The sequence below is a fragment of the Choloepus didactylus genome, chromosome 2 (genome assembly GCF_015220235.1).
Source record: "Choloepus didactylus isolate mChoDid1 chromosome 2, mChoDid1.pri, whole genome shotgun sequence".
Taxonomy (NCBI): domain Eukaryota; kingdom Metazoa; phylum Chordata; class Mammalia; order Pilosa; family Megalonychidae; genus Choloepus; species Choloepus didactylus.
In genome coordinates, this window is record NC_051308.1 from 186,678,686 (window position 1) to 186,697,716 (window position 19,031).

A 19,031-nucleotide genomic window follows, 5' to 3' on the forward strand; every position below is an offset into this window, starting at 1 on the left:
GTGTATCTATTTTGACAAAATTTGACTGTACTAAAATGGCAATAAGACAATATGTTCCAATTATGATGCAGTAAAATGTTACAAACAAAAAGCCAAGGGATTTTTCAGTGCCAATATAGTTATCACATAGCATTTTGTATTTAAACAAAGTCTTATGATTTTCATACCTCATGGTAATAACTCATAATTCCTTGTAGGACTTTCTTTAAATTACTTGCCTAACGGGAAAAAAAGAATAAGAATTACATAAATTCTTATCTCATATTAATAATGAAAGAACACTTAACAAAGGCCGAAGAAAAGAAAACTCTCCCTTATTAAGAAGACTGACAACAAAACCATCATAGTAGAGTCAGATCACTATTTAATGGAGTTTAAATGAAAGGAAATTTACTTCAGGTTTACATAGTTCAACTAGGGTGACTGAATTTAAAGTGATACACAACAAATTCAAGTATCTGCTTTAAAGGTTTAGTTATGAGCACATCCACTTCCATCCATAAGCAAGTAACAAGTTTTGGACTCCTTCTTGTATCACAAACAAGTACAAAACAGGACAAAATATAAGGAACAACCATTTTCAAACTCAAGACAATGGGCAGTATAGAATTCTGGTTTCTGGAAGAAAGAACAAGAAACAGAAGAGCCCTAAATTTGCCTCAGCTTTCTGTCTGGAGAGAATTTCAGACCACAGTGTTAACAGGGAGATGGAAACCATACAAAGCCTGATTTAAAATTCAGAACGTTTTAAGATTTAGGTTGTTAAATTTAAGCCCCTTGGTAACCCCAAAGACAATATCAGAGAATATGAAACTCATAGAGATAGAGGTGGAGTGCAGGTTAACAGGGGTGGGGGTCAGGGGTAATGGGGAATTAATGAAAACTGAATGTAGGGTTTCTGTTCAGGGTAAAGGGAATATTATAGTAATGGGTGGTGGTGAGGGTACTGCAACATTTTGAAAAGTGTTTAGTCCCAGTGAACAGTATGCTTGAAGATTTATGTTGTATATATGCTCTGACAACAAAAAAGAGAGAAAGAGAAAATAAAGACAATTCAATGCAATACACAATCCTGGATGGGATCTAAGAATGGAGAAGAGGCTCAAAAGTAGATTTTGGGGACACACTGGACAAAAATGGAATATGGAATGTAAGCTTTACATCAATGTTAACTTTATTGAACTTGATAACTGTATTTAAGGTGATTGCATAAGTGAATATCCTTGACCTTAGGAAATATATGGAAGTATTATGTGTTTAAGGAATATGATGTGTACAACCTCCTCTGAAATGTTCAAAAGACAGAAAGATAGATAGATAGATAGATAGATAGATAGACAGATAGACAGACAGACACATAGATAGACAGACAGTCATGGACAGACTGATGTAGGAAAGCAAGAAAAATCTTCTGTAAGTCTGAAATTATTTCAAAATAAAAAGTTGAGTACTGACTTTAAATTAAAAGAAAGGACTTGTTAGGGTTATATAATAGATGTAGAGGTAAAATATATATCAACAATACCACAAATAAAGCACAGATAAAACAGAAGAATTCCACTGTAAGATTATTACATTAGACATAAGCAGTGGTATATTTTAAAGTTAAACCATGATAAGCAATAAAGATGCATATAGTAACCCTGAAATAAACCACAAAGCAATAAAACAAAGAGGAATTAATAAGCCAAAAGAAGAGATAAAATGAAATACTAAATATACTTATTCCAAAAGAAGGCAGTGAAAGAGGAAAAAAGGAAGAAAAAAAGACCAAAAAACAACTTGGTAGATTTAAATGGAATCACATTGAGTAGACAAACCTAAATATTTCCTTTAAAAGACAGTCTGTCAGAGTGGGTTAAAAAGCAAGACCCAACCACTAGGTACCTACATGAAAAGCTTTCAAAGTAAATACAGGGGAGAAGAAAGAAGACGGCAGCAAAGAGAGGAGTGAAAGTTAGTCCATCTCCCTGGAACAACTAATAAACAACCAGGAACAACTAGTAAATAATCTGGAATAACTGCTGGGGACAACAGTGACTGTCCACACATCATACACCAACCTGGACTGGGAGGAGTGCCTGAGATTGCAGCATAAAATCTGTAAGTAAAGACTGTGGACTCAAGCCTGGAGCCTCCTCCCCTCACAGACCGAAGGGGTTTTGATTAACAAATCTGGACTGCTCAATACCAGCTACAAATCCCCAAAAGCAGACAAAGGCTTTTAGTGACGACTGACCTTATAGAGCCAGAGGACTTCTCTGTGCCAGGAGGGGGAGCCCGGAGGACTGGGTGCTATCTCTAGCTGGCAGGTAAAGCTGGGGCGACCATGGACTGGCCCTGAAGGGGACTTTCTGTCCGTTTTTCTCTCTCTTAAACTGGGTGGCTCAGTGGAGAAAGCCGCAGCCATTTTCAGTTTGCAGCACTCTGACCCAGACAAGGGTGGAGATAGCAGAGTCAGAGAGACAAAGAGCTATTTAAATACAAATGAAAACTCCCTGGAGGGTGTATCTTCCCTAAGAGGAAGGAAGTGATGCCCAACCCTACTACCCGCCTCCCATTCAGAGCCAGATCCCAGAGCCTGGGGGAAAACAATCAACACAGAAACTAAGGACTAAGAGAGCCAGACATCCTTACATCAGTCAGGAGCCACAGGCTGAGAGGCACCACCTGCTGGGCAAGTGAGGAAGAGCACAGCAGCTTGAGGTCTCACAGGGTGTGTCAATCTTCTAAGACACACTCTCAGGGAAACCTGATACTGAATATTGCCCCCTTCTGAGATCTGAGCTTGTTCTGGTCTGGGAATACCAGATTGGGATAACCAAGGAAACCAAACGCTGAGACAACAGAAAACTACAACCTACACTAAGATAAACAAAGTTATGGCCCAGTCAAAGGAAAAACTTACACTCAACTGAAATACAGGAACTGAAACAACTAATGCTAAATGAATTCAAAAAGTTTAGGGAAGACAGGGCAAAAGAGATGAAGGATATAAAGAAAACACTGGGCATACATAGGTAGAAATAGAAAGTTCAAAAAAAAAAACTGGCAGAATCTATGGAAATGAAAGGGACAACAAAAGAGATGAAAGACAATGGAGACATACAACAGCAGATCTCAAGAGGCAGAAGAAAACACTCAGAAAATGGAGAACAAGAAAACTGAAATCCTACACACAAAAGAACAGATTGGGAAAAGAATGGAAAAATATGAGCAATGTCTCAGGGAACTGAATGACAACATGAAATGCATGAATGTACATGTCATGGGTGTCCCAGAAGGAGAAGGGAAAAGGGGCAGAAGCAATAAAAGAGGAAATAATCAATGAAAATTTCCCATCTCTTATGAAAGACATAAAATTATGGACACAAGAAGCGCAGTGTACCCCAAACAGTATAGATCTGAATAGGCCTATGCACAGACACTTAATAATCAGATTATCACACATCAAAAACAAAGAGAAAATCCTAAAAACAGCAAGAGAAAAGCAATCCATCACATACAAAGGAAGCTTGATAAGACTATGTGTGGATTTCTCAGTAGAAACCATGGAGACAAGAAGGAAATGGTGTGATATATTTAAGATTAGTGAAAAAGAAAAATCGCCAACCAAGAATCCTATATCTGGCTAAACTGTCCTTCAAATATGAGGGAGAGCTTAAAACATTCTTTGAAAAACAGACAATGACAGGGTTTGTGAACAAGATACTTGCTCTACAGGAAATACTAAAGGGAGCACTACAAACAGACAGAAAAAGACAGAAGTGAGAGGTTTGGAACAAAATCGTGGGTGACGGTAGCACAGCAATTTAAGTACACTGAACAAAGATGACTGTGAGCATGGTTTAAAGAGGAAGGTTAGGAGCACGTGGGACACCAGAACAAAAGAGGAAAAATAAAAACTGGGACTGTATAACTCAGTGAAACCTAGAATGCTCAACAACTGTGACAAAATGTACAAATGTGTTTTTTGTTTTTTTTTTCCTTTGTAAGTTATATTGGGATTGTTCAGATACCATACATTTATCCAAAGATCCAAAGTGTACAATCACTTGCCCCTGGGTACCCTCATACAGCTGTGCATCCATGAACACACTTAATTTCTGTTCAATTTTTAGAAACTTTTCATTACTCCAGGCAAGAAATAAAATGAAAGATGAAAAAAGAAAAAAAGAAAGGAAACTTGAATCCTCCCCTATCCCTAACCAACCCCCCTCAATTGTTGACTCGTAGTGTTGGTATAGTACATTTGTTACTGTTTATGAAAAAATGTTGAAATACTACTAACTGTAGTATATAGTTTGCAATAGGTATATCTTTTTTCCCTATATGCCCATCTATTATTAACTTCTAGTTGTATTGTCATACATTTGTTATGGTTCATGGAAGAGATTTCTAGTATTTGTACAGTTGATCATGGACATTGCCCACCACAGGTTTCAGTTTTATACATTCCCCATCTTTTGACCTCCAACTTTCCTTCTGGTGACATATATGACTCTGAGCTTCCCCTTTCCATCTCATTCACACACCATTCGGCACTGTTAGTTACTCTCACATCTTGCTACTGACACGTCTGTTCATTTCCAAACATTTAAGTTCATCCTAGTTGAACATTCTTCTCATACTAAGCAACCGCTCCCCATTCTTAAGCCTCGTCCTATATCTTGGTACCTTATATTTCATGTCTATGAGTTTACATATTATAATTAGTTCCTATCAGTGAGACCCTGCAATAATTGTCCTTATGTGTCTGGCTTATTTCACTCAGTATATTGCCCTCGAGGTTTTCTCATCAACCCATTTTTTTTTATATGGTTTTGTTCACTCACCATACATTCCATCCTAAGTAAATAATCAATGGTTCTCTGTACGGTCATATATATTTATGTGTTCACCATCTTCACCACTATCTATATAAGGGCATCTACATTTCCTCCACAAGGCAGGAGAGAGAGTCAAAGAAGGCAGAGAGGCAAAAGAAAGAGGAAAAAAAATGGAAGCTAGGAAGCAGGAAAAGAAAAGAAAAAATAACCTTAAATCACAGTAGGGTAAAGAATCAGACAATACCACCAATGTCAAGTGTCTAACACGCCTCCTCTATCCCCCCCTATTATCTGTATTTACCTTGGTATATCACCTTTGTTACATTAAAGGAAGCATAATACAATGATTCTATTAGTTACAGTCTCTAGTTTATGTTGATTGCATCCCTCCTCCAATGTCTCCCCATTTTTAACACCTTGCAAGGTTGACATTTGCTTGTTCTCCCTCATAAAAGCACATATTTGTACATTTTATCACAATTGTTGAACACTCTAGATTTCAGCAAGTTACACAGTCCCAGTCTTTATCTTTCCTCCTTTACTCTGGTGTCTCACATGCTCCCAACCTTCCTCTCTCAACCGTATTCATAGATATCTTTGTTAAGTGTACTTACATTATTGTGCTACCATCTCCCAAAATTGTGTTCCAAACCACACACTCCTGTCTTCTATCACTCTGTAGTGCTCCCTTTAGTATTTCCTATAGGGAGGGTGTCTTGTTCACAAAGTCTCTCATTGTCTGTCAGAAAATATTTTGAGCTCTCCCTCATATTTGAAGGACAGCTTTGCTGGATATAGGATTCTTAGTTGGCGGTTTTTCTCTTTCAGTATCTTAAATATATCACACCACTTCCTTCTTGCCTCCATGGTTTCTGCTGAGAGATCCGCACATAGTCTTATTAAGCTTCCTTTGTATGTAATGGATCACTTTTCTCTTGCTGCTTTCAGGATTCTCTCTTTGTCTTTGACATTTGATAACCTCATTATTAAGTGTCTTGGCGTAGGCCTATTCATATCTCTTCTGTGTAGAGTACGCTGCGCTTCTTGGATCTGTAATTTTATGTCTTTCATAAGAGACAGGAAATTTTCATTAATTATTTCCTCTATTATTGCTTCTGCCTCTTTTCCCTTCTCTTCTCCTTCTGGGACACCAATGATACATACATTATTGTACTTTGTTTCATCCTTAAGTTCCCGGAGACATTGCTCACATTTTTTTATTCTTTTCTCCATCTGCTCCTTTGCATGTAGGCTTTGAGGTGTTTTGTTCTCCAGTTCCTGAGTGTTCTCTTCTGCCTCTTGAGAGCTGCTGTTGTATGTTTCCATTGTGTCTTTCATCTCTTGTGTTGTGCCTTTCATTTCCATAGATTCTACTAGTTGTTTTTTTGAACTTTCGATTTCTACCTTACGTATGCCCACTGTTTTCTTTACAGCCTCTATCTCTTTTGCAATATCTTCTCTAAACTTTTTGAATTGATTTAGCATTAGTTGTTTAAATTCCTGTATCTCAGTTGAAGTGTACATTTGTTCCTTTGACTGGGCCATAACTTTGTTTTTCTTAGTGTAAGTTGTAATTTTCTGTTGTCTAGGCATGGTTTCCTTGGTTATCCAATTCAGGTTTTCCCAGACCAGAACAGGCTCAGGTCCCAGAGGGAAGAAATATTCAGTATCTTGTTTCCCTGAGGGTGTGTCTTAGAAAATTGCTCCACCCTGTGATTCCTCAGGTCACTGTGCTTTTCTGCCCAGCAGGTGATGCCTGTTAGCCTATAATTCTTGACTGGTGTGAGGAGGTATGACCATGTTCCCCCAGGCTCTGGGGTCTGGTTCTGAATGGAAAGGGCCCCACCCCTTTCCTCTTAGAGAAGATAGAACGCCTAGGGGGAAGTCATTAGCATTTCAATGGTCTCTCTCTGCTTGTGCTGTCTCCACCCTTCTCTGAGTCACAGCCCTGGAAACTGAAAATGACTGGGGCTTTCTCCACTGAGCCGAAAAGAAACAGATAGTCCCCTTCAGACCTAGTCCAAGGCGACCCTCCAGCTCTCCAAGGTCAGTCGTCACCCAAAGCCTCTGTCTGTTCTTTGGGGATTTGTACCTGTAGTGAGCAGTTCACACTCGCTACTTAAAACACGAGTTGGAGCTCAGCTGAGCTATATTCGCTTGCTGGGAGACAGCTTCTCTGTGGCACCACGAGGCTTTGCAGCTCGGGCTGTGGGGGAGGGGGTCTCGCAACTTGGATCCGCAAGTTTTACTTACAGATTTTATGCTGTGATCTTGGGCATTCCCCCCAATTCAGGTTGGTGTATGATCAGTGGACGGTCTCGTTTTTCCCCCCGCAGTTATTCTGGATTATTTACTAGTTGCTTCTGGTTTTTTTCAGTTGTTCCAGGGGGACTACTTAGCTTCCACCCCTCTCTATGCCACCATCTTGCCCAAGCTGTCACAAATTTGTTTTTAAATGAGGGAGAACAAATGAATGTCAACTTTGCATGGTCTTAAAAATAGGATATTGGGGAGAAAATACAATCAATGCAAACTAGAGACTATAATTAACAGAAACATTGTATTATGCTGCCTTTAATGTAACAAAGGCAATATAACAAAGCTAAATGCATATAAGAGGGGGACATAAGGGAGGGGTATGGGATTCCTGGCATTAGTGATGTTGTCTGACTCTTTATTCTACTTTAGTTTAATGCTGTCTTTCCTTTTGTTGCTTCCTAGCTGTCATGCTTTGTTTTGTTTTTTCTTTCTTTTTCTTTTGTCTTTCTACCTTCTTTGACTCTTCCTCCCTCTTTGTGGAAGAAATGGAGATGTCTTTATATAGATAGTGGTGGATGGTGGCGAATACATAAATGCGTGACTATACAGGGAACCAACGATTGTTTTCTTAGGATGGAATATATGGGGTGTGAACAAAATCATCTTAAAAAAAATGGGTTGAAGAAACCTTGAGGGCACTACATTGAGTGAAATAAGTCAGGCACATAAGGACAAATATTGCAGGGTCTCACCGATATGAACTTATTATAATACGTAAACTCATAAACATGAAATATAAGGTACCAAAATATAGGACAAGGCTTAAGAATGGGGAGTGGTTGCTTAGAATGAGGAGAATGTTCAACTAGGATGAACTTACATGTTTGGAAATGAACACAGGTGTCGGTAGCAAGATGTGAGAATAACTAACAGTACAGAATGGTGCGTGAATGAGGTGGAAAGGGGAAGCTCAGAGTCATATATGTCACCAGAAGGAAAGTTAGAGGTCAAAAGATGGGAATATATAAAAACTGAATCCTATGGTGGGCAATGTCCATGATTAACTGTACAAATATTAGAAAACTCTTCCATGAACCATAACAAATGTATGACAATACAACTAGAAGTTAATAATAGAGGGGCATATAGGGAAGAAATATATACCTATTGCAAACTATATACTACAGTTAGTATTTTAATATTCTTTCATCAACAGCAACAAATGTACCATGATTCAATAATGGAGGTGAGGTGGTTAGGGGTATGGGAGGACTTGAGTTTCCTTTTTGTTTGTCTGTATTTCTTTTCTAGAGTAATGAAAATGTGCTAAAAATTCAATAAAAAGTAATTGTGGTGATGGATGCACAGCTGTGTGATTGTACCATGGACAACTGATTGTACACTTCGGATCTCTGGATAACTGTATGGAATGTGAACAACCTCAATAAAAATAAATTAAAAAATTAAAAAAGACACAGATTAAAAGGGTGGAAAAAGATGTCATGTAAACAATAATAATGACAAAACTAGATTTGCTATATTAATCAGACATTATAGATTTCAGAACACGGGATAATACCAGTGATAAAGAGAGGCATTTCATAATGATAAATGGATTAATTCATCAAGAAGACATAAAAACTTAATGTGTATGAACCTAGTAACATGTTCAAAATACATGAAATAAAAATTAACAGGATGGAAAGAAAAAAATGACAAATCTGTAATGATCATTAGAGATTTAAGGACTTCTCTCTGTGTAATTGATAGAATAAGAAAATCATTAAGGACATAAAAGATTTAAGCAACAGTATCAACAAACTTGACTTAATCCATATTTACAGAATACCTACAGAATACATATTCTTTTCAAGTGTACATAGAACATCAGCCAAGACAGTTCATATGTTAGGTCACAAAATAAGTCTACATAAAATGTAAAAGAATTGAGATAATACAGAGTGTGTTCCCCCCAAAAAAATGGATTTAAATCAGGAATCAATAAATCAATAAAAGAAATACACCTGGAAAATCTTCAAATTTTTAGATTTTAAAATACCAACTTCTAAATTACCTATGGATCAAAGGAGAAATCAAAAGGGAAATTAACAATTTATTGAACTTAATGAAAATAAAAACATACTATGCCAAAATGTGTGGAATGTGGCTAAGGCAGTGCTTAATATTTGAAAACAAAAGACCCAAGGTTTATGATGTAAGCATTCACATTAAAAAGGCAGCTTAAACTCTAAGTTAGGAGAATAAATAATAAAGATCAAAGTAGAGAAAAAAAACAATGAAAATAAGCTGGTGCTTTAAAAAAAAATTAATAAAATTGAAAACCCTCTAGCTAACTGATCAAGGAAAAGATAGGAAAGTTACAAATTACCAATATCAAGAAAGAAAGCAGGAACATCACTAAAGTCCTTAGCATACTTTAGCATAATAATACAGTTAAGAACAACTGTATGCCAACAAATAAAACAACCAAGATAAAAACAAACAAATGCCTTGAAAGCTACAAAAAACTGACTCAAAAAGTATAAAATCAGTTTGGAAGTTTCTTAGAAGGTTAAACATATCTTACCATACAACTCAACAATTCCACTCAGGAATTTACTCAAGAGAAACTGAATATATGGTAGACTCAAAACCTCAATACATGAATGTTCATAGCAGTTTTATTTATAACTAAAATAAAAACTCAAGCATCTATCAACAGGTAAATGCTGAACAAATTGCAGTGTATCAATGTAATGAAATACTACTCAGCAATAAAAAGAAATAAGTGAAACATGCAACATGGATGAGTCTCAGCCCCTTGTTAAGTGAAAGAAGACAAACCCAAAAATTACAGTCTGACTGATTCCATTTAGACGGAACTCCAGAAATGAATTCTTTGGTGGCAGAAACCAGATCTGCAGCTGACGAGGGCTGGGCAAGGGGTGGGGATTAACTGGAAGGGGATATGGAAATGTTTGGGGTAGATGGAAATGTTCTTTATCTTGATTATGATGATGGTTACACATGAAGATACACATTCATCAAAACTCCAACTGTACACAATACAAAGCACCCATTTTAAGTATGTAAATTATACTTCAGTTTATTTTTAAAAAAAGGTTTAGTTGGGCTTAGTGCTAATTTTAGGAACACTCTTTGGATCAAGTGCTTCTTCACATTCATTCTACATACCTTTATTCTCCAGTTTTCACCAACATCTTCTTTAATTCGGCTTAACCAAGATTCATTGAACCAAGTTACATCACTAAAACAAAAAAAAAAAACAATAAACATTAAGATGACTTTTATTACATGAAAAACATTAAGAATACCAAACAGAATCAAGAGAAAGTTATTTTACATTTTAAAGCCTGTCCTTGAGCTAATATGAATAGTAAAAATTACTTAAATGAACCCACTGAATTTTTTGTGATTCCTGAGGATTTCTTTTGGAGTTTCCCATGTTAGATTACTTAAATTACTAACATTTTCAATTTAACATGTATTAAATATTTCATGGTAGGCACCATGTTAGCAAGAAACTAATATTTTAATGAGCGTCTATGTATCAAGCACTTCACTTGATGCTTTCCCATATTACTTCAATTAAATGTCATAATAATTTGGCAAAGAAACTATCATTATTCCCAAATTTACTCTTCAGGGAACTGAGGATGACAGAGATTAAGTAATTTGCCCCAAGTGACACCAGTACATGGCAAAGCCCAAACAATCTATTTGATTATAATCAAGGCAAATGACTTTAACTGAGAAATATATAAGGATAAATATTGTTTTAATTAGAAATAAACTTCTACACTGATATTGAAAGACCAAGATAAAGAATTGCTATATCAGATTTTTGAGGAAAATCATTTGACTATAAATAATGGACTATAATAATAATAAAATTTTATTCTTTCAACAAATGTTTGGATGCTTGCTCTGAGTAGGCAACTGAAGATTAACAAGATGAATAATTAATATTCTGACTTTCAGAGAAACAGTTATTAAAGGGGGAATGCCAGGAGTGCAAATAATACACTCAATTCAAATGTGATAATAGTTCTAATAGTTGAACAAAACAAGTAACTACAAAATCACAGAAAATTAGTGCTGGAATAGGTCTTAGAGGTCTCATCTAAAATTCTACTTTATAAGCCAACTAAAGTGGGGGAAAAGTTTAAAAGAATTCTTTTCCAAAGTTGTATTTAAAAATACAAAGCTGAAACCAGAACACAAGGTCTAGTCCCATTTGCTTATAGAAACTAGTCTATCTCAGATATTCTAATACAGATGATCTCACTTCTGGCTGGTACAGCCCAAAATGGTTTTACCATTTTCAATTTATCTATTTGAAATTTGTGACTATTTTCTTTTGAGAAAACTAATCTTGATTTTCCTCAATTTTTCCTAGGCTAATGCTACAATTATCAAAACAATTTAGTTAAATGTGTAAATGATACACTGCTAACACAGTATTTACCAGAAATGACTGAATTAATTTAGTTAATGTACCCAAACTGTCAAAATAAATTTACTTTCTTTTTAAATCAGGATGAGTAAAAAAAGTATAACACAAAAGAGGTATATGCTGATCTTCTAACTGACTCCAAGAAAATCTAAATATATGATTCTAAGCTGCAATTATCTTTAGAAATTGGATCTAGAGATAATCTATTCTGATTTCTCCTTTTGTCTTCATTCTTCTTTTTCTTTTCCATCCCACATCAATCTTAGCCCTAATTGGAAAACATGTTCTAACTTCTGCATAAAAATATATCTTCTGCTTTCTTTCTTATAAACTAACTCTCCTTTCTCAAATACAATGACAGCCAATCTTTCCACTAATAAATTTGATATCCGACCTCAGAACTCTCTGGCCATATCTTTTTCTTTACCATATTGTGACATACGCCTTAACTAGCTTCTTGGCCCCCAACAATTAGTTTCTTTTGCTTATATTTCCCATAACTCCAATGAACTCAAGGGGTATCAAATAAGAATGGGACACAGGACTAATGAAACAAAATACTGCCCAATTATTTCCTAATAAAACTGTCAGAATTGCTACATGATTATTTTTTAACTCAACCCATGTTATCTGTCTTCCACAATTATGCCAGCTAAATTCAGATAGTAAGGAATACCTACTGGCTTCTATAAACAAAACAGTCGTGTCTCTTCAGTGGATATCCCGAGACTATTCTTACTGAATAATCAAAAGGCTTTCTGCGTGTAACACATCAAACTGCGATCTGTACTTTGGGCACGTACATCTAGCCTTTCAAAGTGTTCCAAATAAATCTTTCAGTAGCTTTCATTTTATTACAAGACCAAAGTGATAACCCATAAAGAGAAGTCCAAGACACTAAATTTCAACGATTATGGCTGATTAAGAGCACTAGCTTTTGAGTCTGGCCAAATAGGTCAAATCCTACCTTTGTTCATTTCACTTTCTCTGGGCTTCAGTTCAGTTTCCTCATCTATAATTTGAATATGAAAAATAATATCTACTTCACAGAAGTTAAACAAAATAACATATTCATGGGACCTATGACAGCATCTTATTCAAATGCTGGCTATCATGGTGTTTTATTATTTTAATAATAAAATGAAAGAATGAATAAATAAATGCATGATGCTTATGGCCTCTGAGTATACTACATTCTCTGTCGCATTCTTTTCCCCTTTGCAAAAATGTCAAGTCAGATGGCGGGTGACTAGTCCCTCCCCCTATGTGGGACATGATTCCTACAGACGTAAATCTCCCTGGAAATGAGGGATATGGCTCCCGGGGATGAACTTGGACCCAGCATCGTGGGAATAAGAAAAACTTCTTGACTAAAAGGGGTAAGTGAAATGAAACAAAATAAAGTTTCAGTGGCTGAGAGATTTCAAATGGAGTCAAGAGGTCACTCTGGAGGGCATTCTTATGCACTATATAGATATCCCTTTTTAGTTTTTGGTGTACTGGAATAGCTAGAAGGAAATACCTAGAATTGTTGTGCTGCATCCCAGTAGCCTTGATTCTTGAAGACAGTCTAACTATGTAGCTTACATGCTGTAGCCATGTGATAGTGAAAACCTTGTGGCTCACATCCCTTTATCCAGCATATAGACAGATGAGTAGAAAAATGGGGACAAAAATAGGGTGGGATGGAGGAGGATGGATTGATTTGGGTATTCTTTTTTACTTTTATTTTTATTCTTGTTTTTATTTTGGGAGCGAGTAAGGAAAATGTTCAAAGATTGTGGTGAATGCACAATTATATGATGGTACTGTAAACAGTTGATTGTACACTATGGATAACTGTATGGTATGTGACTATATCTCAATAAAACTGAATTAAAAAATAGTCTAATCAGAAATAGCAGAAATAAGCAGAGAAGTTATGTGAGGTTAAACTGACAAAGCTAGGTTTTTCTTTTGGAAGAAGGGGCATGTACTCTATATACAGTAGTTACCACTTCCCTCCAGACTAAAATAAAAATATGTGCTAATAAGAAGGATTTCAGCCTGTTACAGCTTTTCTTAAGAAAAAGAAAATAAATATATATTTTTTAAATAAAAAAGTTTCTCTCCTAAAACTGTCTTTCAGAAATTATAATCAACTTACCTGACAATCTTAATAGAGGCCTTTATGTTTCAAATCATTGATTCCCAGTCTTTAAGTAGGAAGATCCTTTTAAACTTCAAAATAAATTTTGAATCCCTATGATAACTGTACTTTTAAAACCCACTGATAGAGAAAATGATGACAAAAGACTACAGTAATATCAATAATTTAAAAATAATTAAGTTTTTCAAATAATAGAGTCTACACACATTTGAAAAAGAGGTATATATTATGTGAACAGACTAAAGATAATATTTAGCCTTGTAAGGACCTGAAGACCCCTAGCTGAGACATAGAGACATATAGTTGGATATCACTTTTACAAACTTTATTATTTAAATGCATATCTGCACAGGTAAATAAGGAAAGAATTATTGGTCAAATATGGCTACTTTCATAAAGAGCAAAATTTACCTTCTCACCTTCAGTAACAACTTTGATGCCATCTGACATGAGTCACAATAGCTACTAATACAAAATGTGATAAATTGTAACACATGCTAAAATACTTTGAAATATTCAAAGAAATATGACGAAATTTGCTCTTTTCATAGGAAGGATAACATATGATATAAATCTCACTATCCAGGATCCAGACTTCCACAAAGCTGCAGAAATGCACAAGGGTTAAAAAAGAAAAGAAAAGAAAAAAAAAAATGGTCCTTGAACAATAAGAAGGTGAATAACCTAAACATGCAAAAACAAGCAAATAAAGCGAAAAGAAAACTTAGGCCCAATTTGAGGTGACAGGCTATTTGCTTTAAGAAGAAAAAGACCTAATTGGCTGAATACTTGATTTTTCCTGCAGGAAAACTATTAGAAGACATTAAGAGACAAAAGTAAGAACAAAAATAGAGAAAAGCAAAGAGAACAGAGAGAATCAGTAATAACAGTAGAATCCCAGAATCCTACAGATTGTGGAAAAATCAGTTAGTGATAAAGCATACGGTTCAACTATAATTTACCTGACCCTAATCTAAGCATCAGACACAATCCTAGAGTTTGGGGGTCAAAGAGCTAAAAGCATCATGGTCAAAATAAGTCTCTTTTATTGTATTGTGGCATAAAGCCACTACAGCCCACTCCAATACATACGAATGACATCTTTGGATGTACTAATGGAGTGGGTGAATGTGCACCAACCTTACATCCATACCAAACACAATGTAGCTACCCCTATCCTAATCCCCACAAATACTGTGATGAGAAGGAGGCAAGGTATAGAAAGACAAAAAACAGTAACAGCTTTCTTAAATGTCTGACAAAGGACCATATTCAGAATGTTTGACTCTGACCATTTAAATTCACTTTGAAACCAGAGTATAAATAAATAAAATACATAAGAAATGTTTTATAAAAGGCAGGAGAATAAGGCATATTTGAGGAGGACTGCACCCAAAATATTAAGTTCATTTAAAAAATGATTAATTAATCATTTAATCTTTCTCTTGAGTTAACCATAAAATTTGCCTACTCAAATTACACCATTTTCAAGACTCCAAATAACTAGGATTTTGATATAATTTTAAGCTGATTTTTAAGAGTAGTAATGATTTTTACTAACCTATCTACATGGTTTTCAATGCGAATCACCACAAGCCTTTACAATATGAAGTCTACAGTTAAATAAATAATCTTTGACTATAAGACAGTGAAGCAGAGATGATTCTAGTCTCACTGAAGATAAATTATCATGAAAGTAAGCTAATATAAACTGATATGCATATTATTGATTATGACTACAGAATTGGCCATGTTATCCCCCTAATGTCACAGTTCATATTGTAGACTTTATAACTTCAATCCTTGTACACTGTTTGGCAAATACAAGGACTCTGACATAAAAATAGACAGCCTAAACAGAATCACTTTTCTGGCTAAAGTTCTTTAGCATCTGTGATTTCAAATTTCACTCATACATTGTTGCATTACTGACGGACTTATAGAATTACTAATATTAATTCAGAAATAGATTTTAAAATTTAAGTCTATATTTTTTCCAAATCAGGTATTTGATGTTTCCATGCTTCAATAACCTCTAAGATAACAATCTCGATGCAGTGATACTTTTAAGACAATAGTATAGCTAAAGGAAACATGAGAAGCAATTATATCATTCATTCAATGTTTCTTTTTATAGTTACTAAAATCTTGTAAACATATACAGAACAAGTTTAAAATAAAATATCTTCAATAAATAAGAATCCTATTTGATAATTTAATTAAAATGTCTCTCTACGAATAAGAAAAGAATAATAAAGTGGTAAATTTTTTTGTTCTCTAGTTGCAAGAATGCCTTAGTACTATATGCTTTCATGTATTGATAGGATAAAGTTTCAATAACCTTTAGAGTAAAAGTCTAAGTTTTTCTCCTTCTAGAGCTTGATATTGGGTTTGCAACTGTTTTCAGAAAGAGTCAGAATCAACACTCACATTTGATGAAGAACCTGGGCCATGGCCACTCCATTAGTTAGCTGTTTGACATCTTGACAAGGTGCAGCAGTATTGAATGTCTGCAGCTGAAATGACAGGAAGCAAATGACTACTGATTTTTGATACCTACAGAGAAGCATTAAAAAAAAAAAAAAAGATCACTAAATACACTGATGACATGTATGAAGTAATTCAGAACTTCTGAATAAAAAGCCACATGCAGACTCTTAAGATAGTAATAGTCTGTTGTTTTGTGTATTTTTGGGAAAATAATAGAAAAAGAACTTTAAGATAATCTAACATTTGTAAGTGAAAATTTCCTTCTTATTTCATAGGAGCACAAAGCTTAGAAATGTCAAGACTGTAACTGATGACAGTTTATCAATCAGATCTGAAGACAGTATCTGCATCTGCCATCCCACAATAAACCTCAGGGCATGGACATCAACCAAGGGCCCCCATAGCAGTATCTTCTACCTAGTATGGCTTTAGATCTTACTGACTTTTCAAGTCTCTATTTGCTAAATATTCATGTATGTATGAATAACACAAGATAGAAAAATACAAATACAAGTTAGAAAAATTTTTTACATAGCAAATTCTAACAGAGATAAAATGAATCGTACACTTTCTACAAATCTAACCTGAACCCATAAGGATCTTAAACTAAATATATAATTCTCTTTTCCCATACCTATTGATCTTCTTCCCTCAGTTTATCACTTAATTCCTTAGTTTACCATGAAATTAACTATCTTAATCCAATAAAATTATCTTCCACTAATTGTTCTATGTATTTTCAGATTCTAAAAATCTGTCCTCATTTCCCCAATACAACATGGAAGAATGACACAGACAAACTAAAACTAGTCACAGTTACTTTCAAAGTACACAGAGATACCTAAGTTCCTACTCTAAGCAGGACACTGTGGTACAGGATGGGGTTCCAAAGGAAAATCACCAGGTTTCTTCCCTCAAGTAGCTTCAGTCAAGGATTAAGGATAAAAAGACATAAACCATTTCTGCACAATGTGGAAGTACCATGATTGTAGTGTGCACAAAACGTTCTGAAAAATAGGTGTTATCTTGAGCCCTCTATCATGGGACTTGCCCTTAGGAAGCTCATTACTGCAAAGGAGAGGCTAAACTTGCATATAATTGTGCCTAAGAGTCTCCCCCTGAGTAACTCTCTGTTGCTCAGATGTGGCCCTCTCTCTCTCTCTAACTGAGCCACCTTGGCAGGTGAACACACTGCCCTCCCTGCTACATGGGACCCGACTCCCAGGGGTGTAAATCTCCCTGGCAACGCAGGATATGACTCCCGGGAATGAATCTGGACACAGCATCATGGGATTGAGAATATCTTCTTGACCAAAAGGGGGATGTGAAATGAGATGAAATAGTTTCAGTGGCTCAGAGATTTCAAATGGAGTTGAGAAGTCAATCTGGTGGACATTCTTATGCACTATATAGATAACACCTCTTAGGTTTTAATGTATTGGAATAGCTAGAAGTAAATACCTGAAACTATCAAATCCAACCCAGTAGTCTGGACTCCTGAAGACAACTGTATAACAATGTAGATTACAAGGGGTGACAGTGTGATTGTAAAAGCCTTGTGGATCACACTCCCTTTATCTAGTGTATGGAAGGATGAGTAGAAAAATGGGGACAAAAACTAAATGAAAAATAGGGTGGGATGTGGGGGGGGGGGGGTGATTTGGGTGTCCTTTTTTACTTTCATTTTTTTTTCTTATTCTGATTCTTTCTGATGTAAGGAAAATGTTCAGAAATAGATTGTGGTGATGAATGCAGAACTGCATGATCATACTGTGATCAGCTAATTGTACACCATGGATGATTTTATGGTATGGGAATGTATTTCAATAAAACTGAATTTAATTAAAAAAAAAAATAGGTGCTATCTAATCTAATTCGGGATATATATTTAGAAAAGACTTCTCAGAGATGATTCCTGAAAGGAAGGTCCTGAGGATGAGCTGCATAATTTCTAAGTGAAAAGAAAAAAAAGCCAGGGGAAGGAAGCTTTAGGAAGTAGAAACATAATAAAAGAAGAGATACATGAAGAGAGGGTTTTTAGGAGCACCCAGTTCAGATTACTGGATTTGTAGTGCAGAGAGGGATGGGGAAGGAGTGACAAGGGGTTTGAGAAGACAGGCAGGGGTTAGGACTCTGAAGGGCCATGGCAAGAAATGTGGATTTATTTAATCCTTAATAGCATCATCTATATAATTGGAAATAGAATAGTTTCTACCTCACTGGATGGTTGTGAGAATTAAATTAATTGGCAAACATAATGCACTTAGAATAGTGCCTGGAGACTGCCAGAAGATGGCAGAGTAGGTAATGCGGAATGGGCTTCTCCTCCTCCAAGAAAGCAACTGGAAAGGGGAGGGAGGACACCAGGGACCACGGTTCCGGGGTTTGGCTGGCAGTAGAGGGTCCCCCACCATACATGGAGGAGACCCCTGACAAAAACAGAGGACAGAGGCAACTGGAGGGACATGGTAAGTGTATTCCCCATTCGGACCACCCCTGACCCCCAAGCGGACAGCAGTAAAACCACTACTGGGCAAAGGTAGGCTCACCTACCTTGAGAGTTTACTGAGGGGTGAGCCTTCTCAGTCAGACAGTGGGGAGCTCCGTGAGGGAACCCAGCAGGTGGCGACTGCTCTCCCCCGACAGATGTTAGGTGCATGCAGCAGTGAGGAGCAGGGAACGGAGACACACCATACCAGTGATTGGGAGACCCTCCCACACCCCAGAGACTTGCGGGCACAAGGCAAGCAGAGAACCGGCAGGCAGGGCCTATATCCCACCTGTGGGATGCCCTTGATCAGGCTCTCTGCCTGCCCAGGGCCCACGC

General features: G+C 36.2%; 1 protein-coding gene across 2 annotated transcripts in view; it reads right to left on the reverse strand.

The window, feature by feature from the left end:
• HOOK1 (hook microtubule tethering protein 1) overlaps nucleotides 1-19,031 on the reverse strand; it is a 99,641-nt gene that overhangs the window by 65,685 nt on the left and 14,925 nt on the right. Inside the window, exons 2-4 of one of the 2 annotated variants that reach the window (XM_037827082.1) lie at nucleotides 16,145-16,230; nucleotides 10,284-10,356; nucleotides 168-218 (exon numbers count right to left, since the gene is read on the reverse strand). In XM_037827082.1, the coding sequence (XP_037683010.1) occupies nucleotides 168-218; nucleotides 10,284-10,356; nucleotides 16,145-16,230 (210 nt within the window). Of the gene's footprint in view, nucleotides 1-167; nucleotides 219-10,283; nucleotides 10,357-16,144; nucleotides 16,271-19,031 lie in introns of both variants that reach the window. The other variant, XM_037827083.1, reaches the window with a different exon arrangement.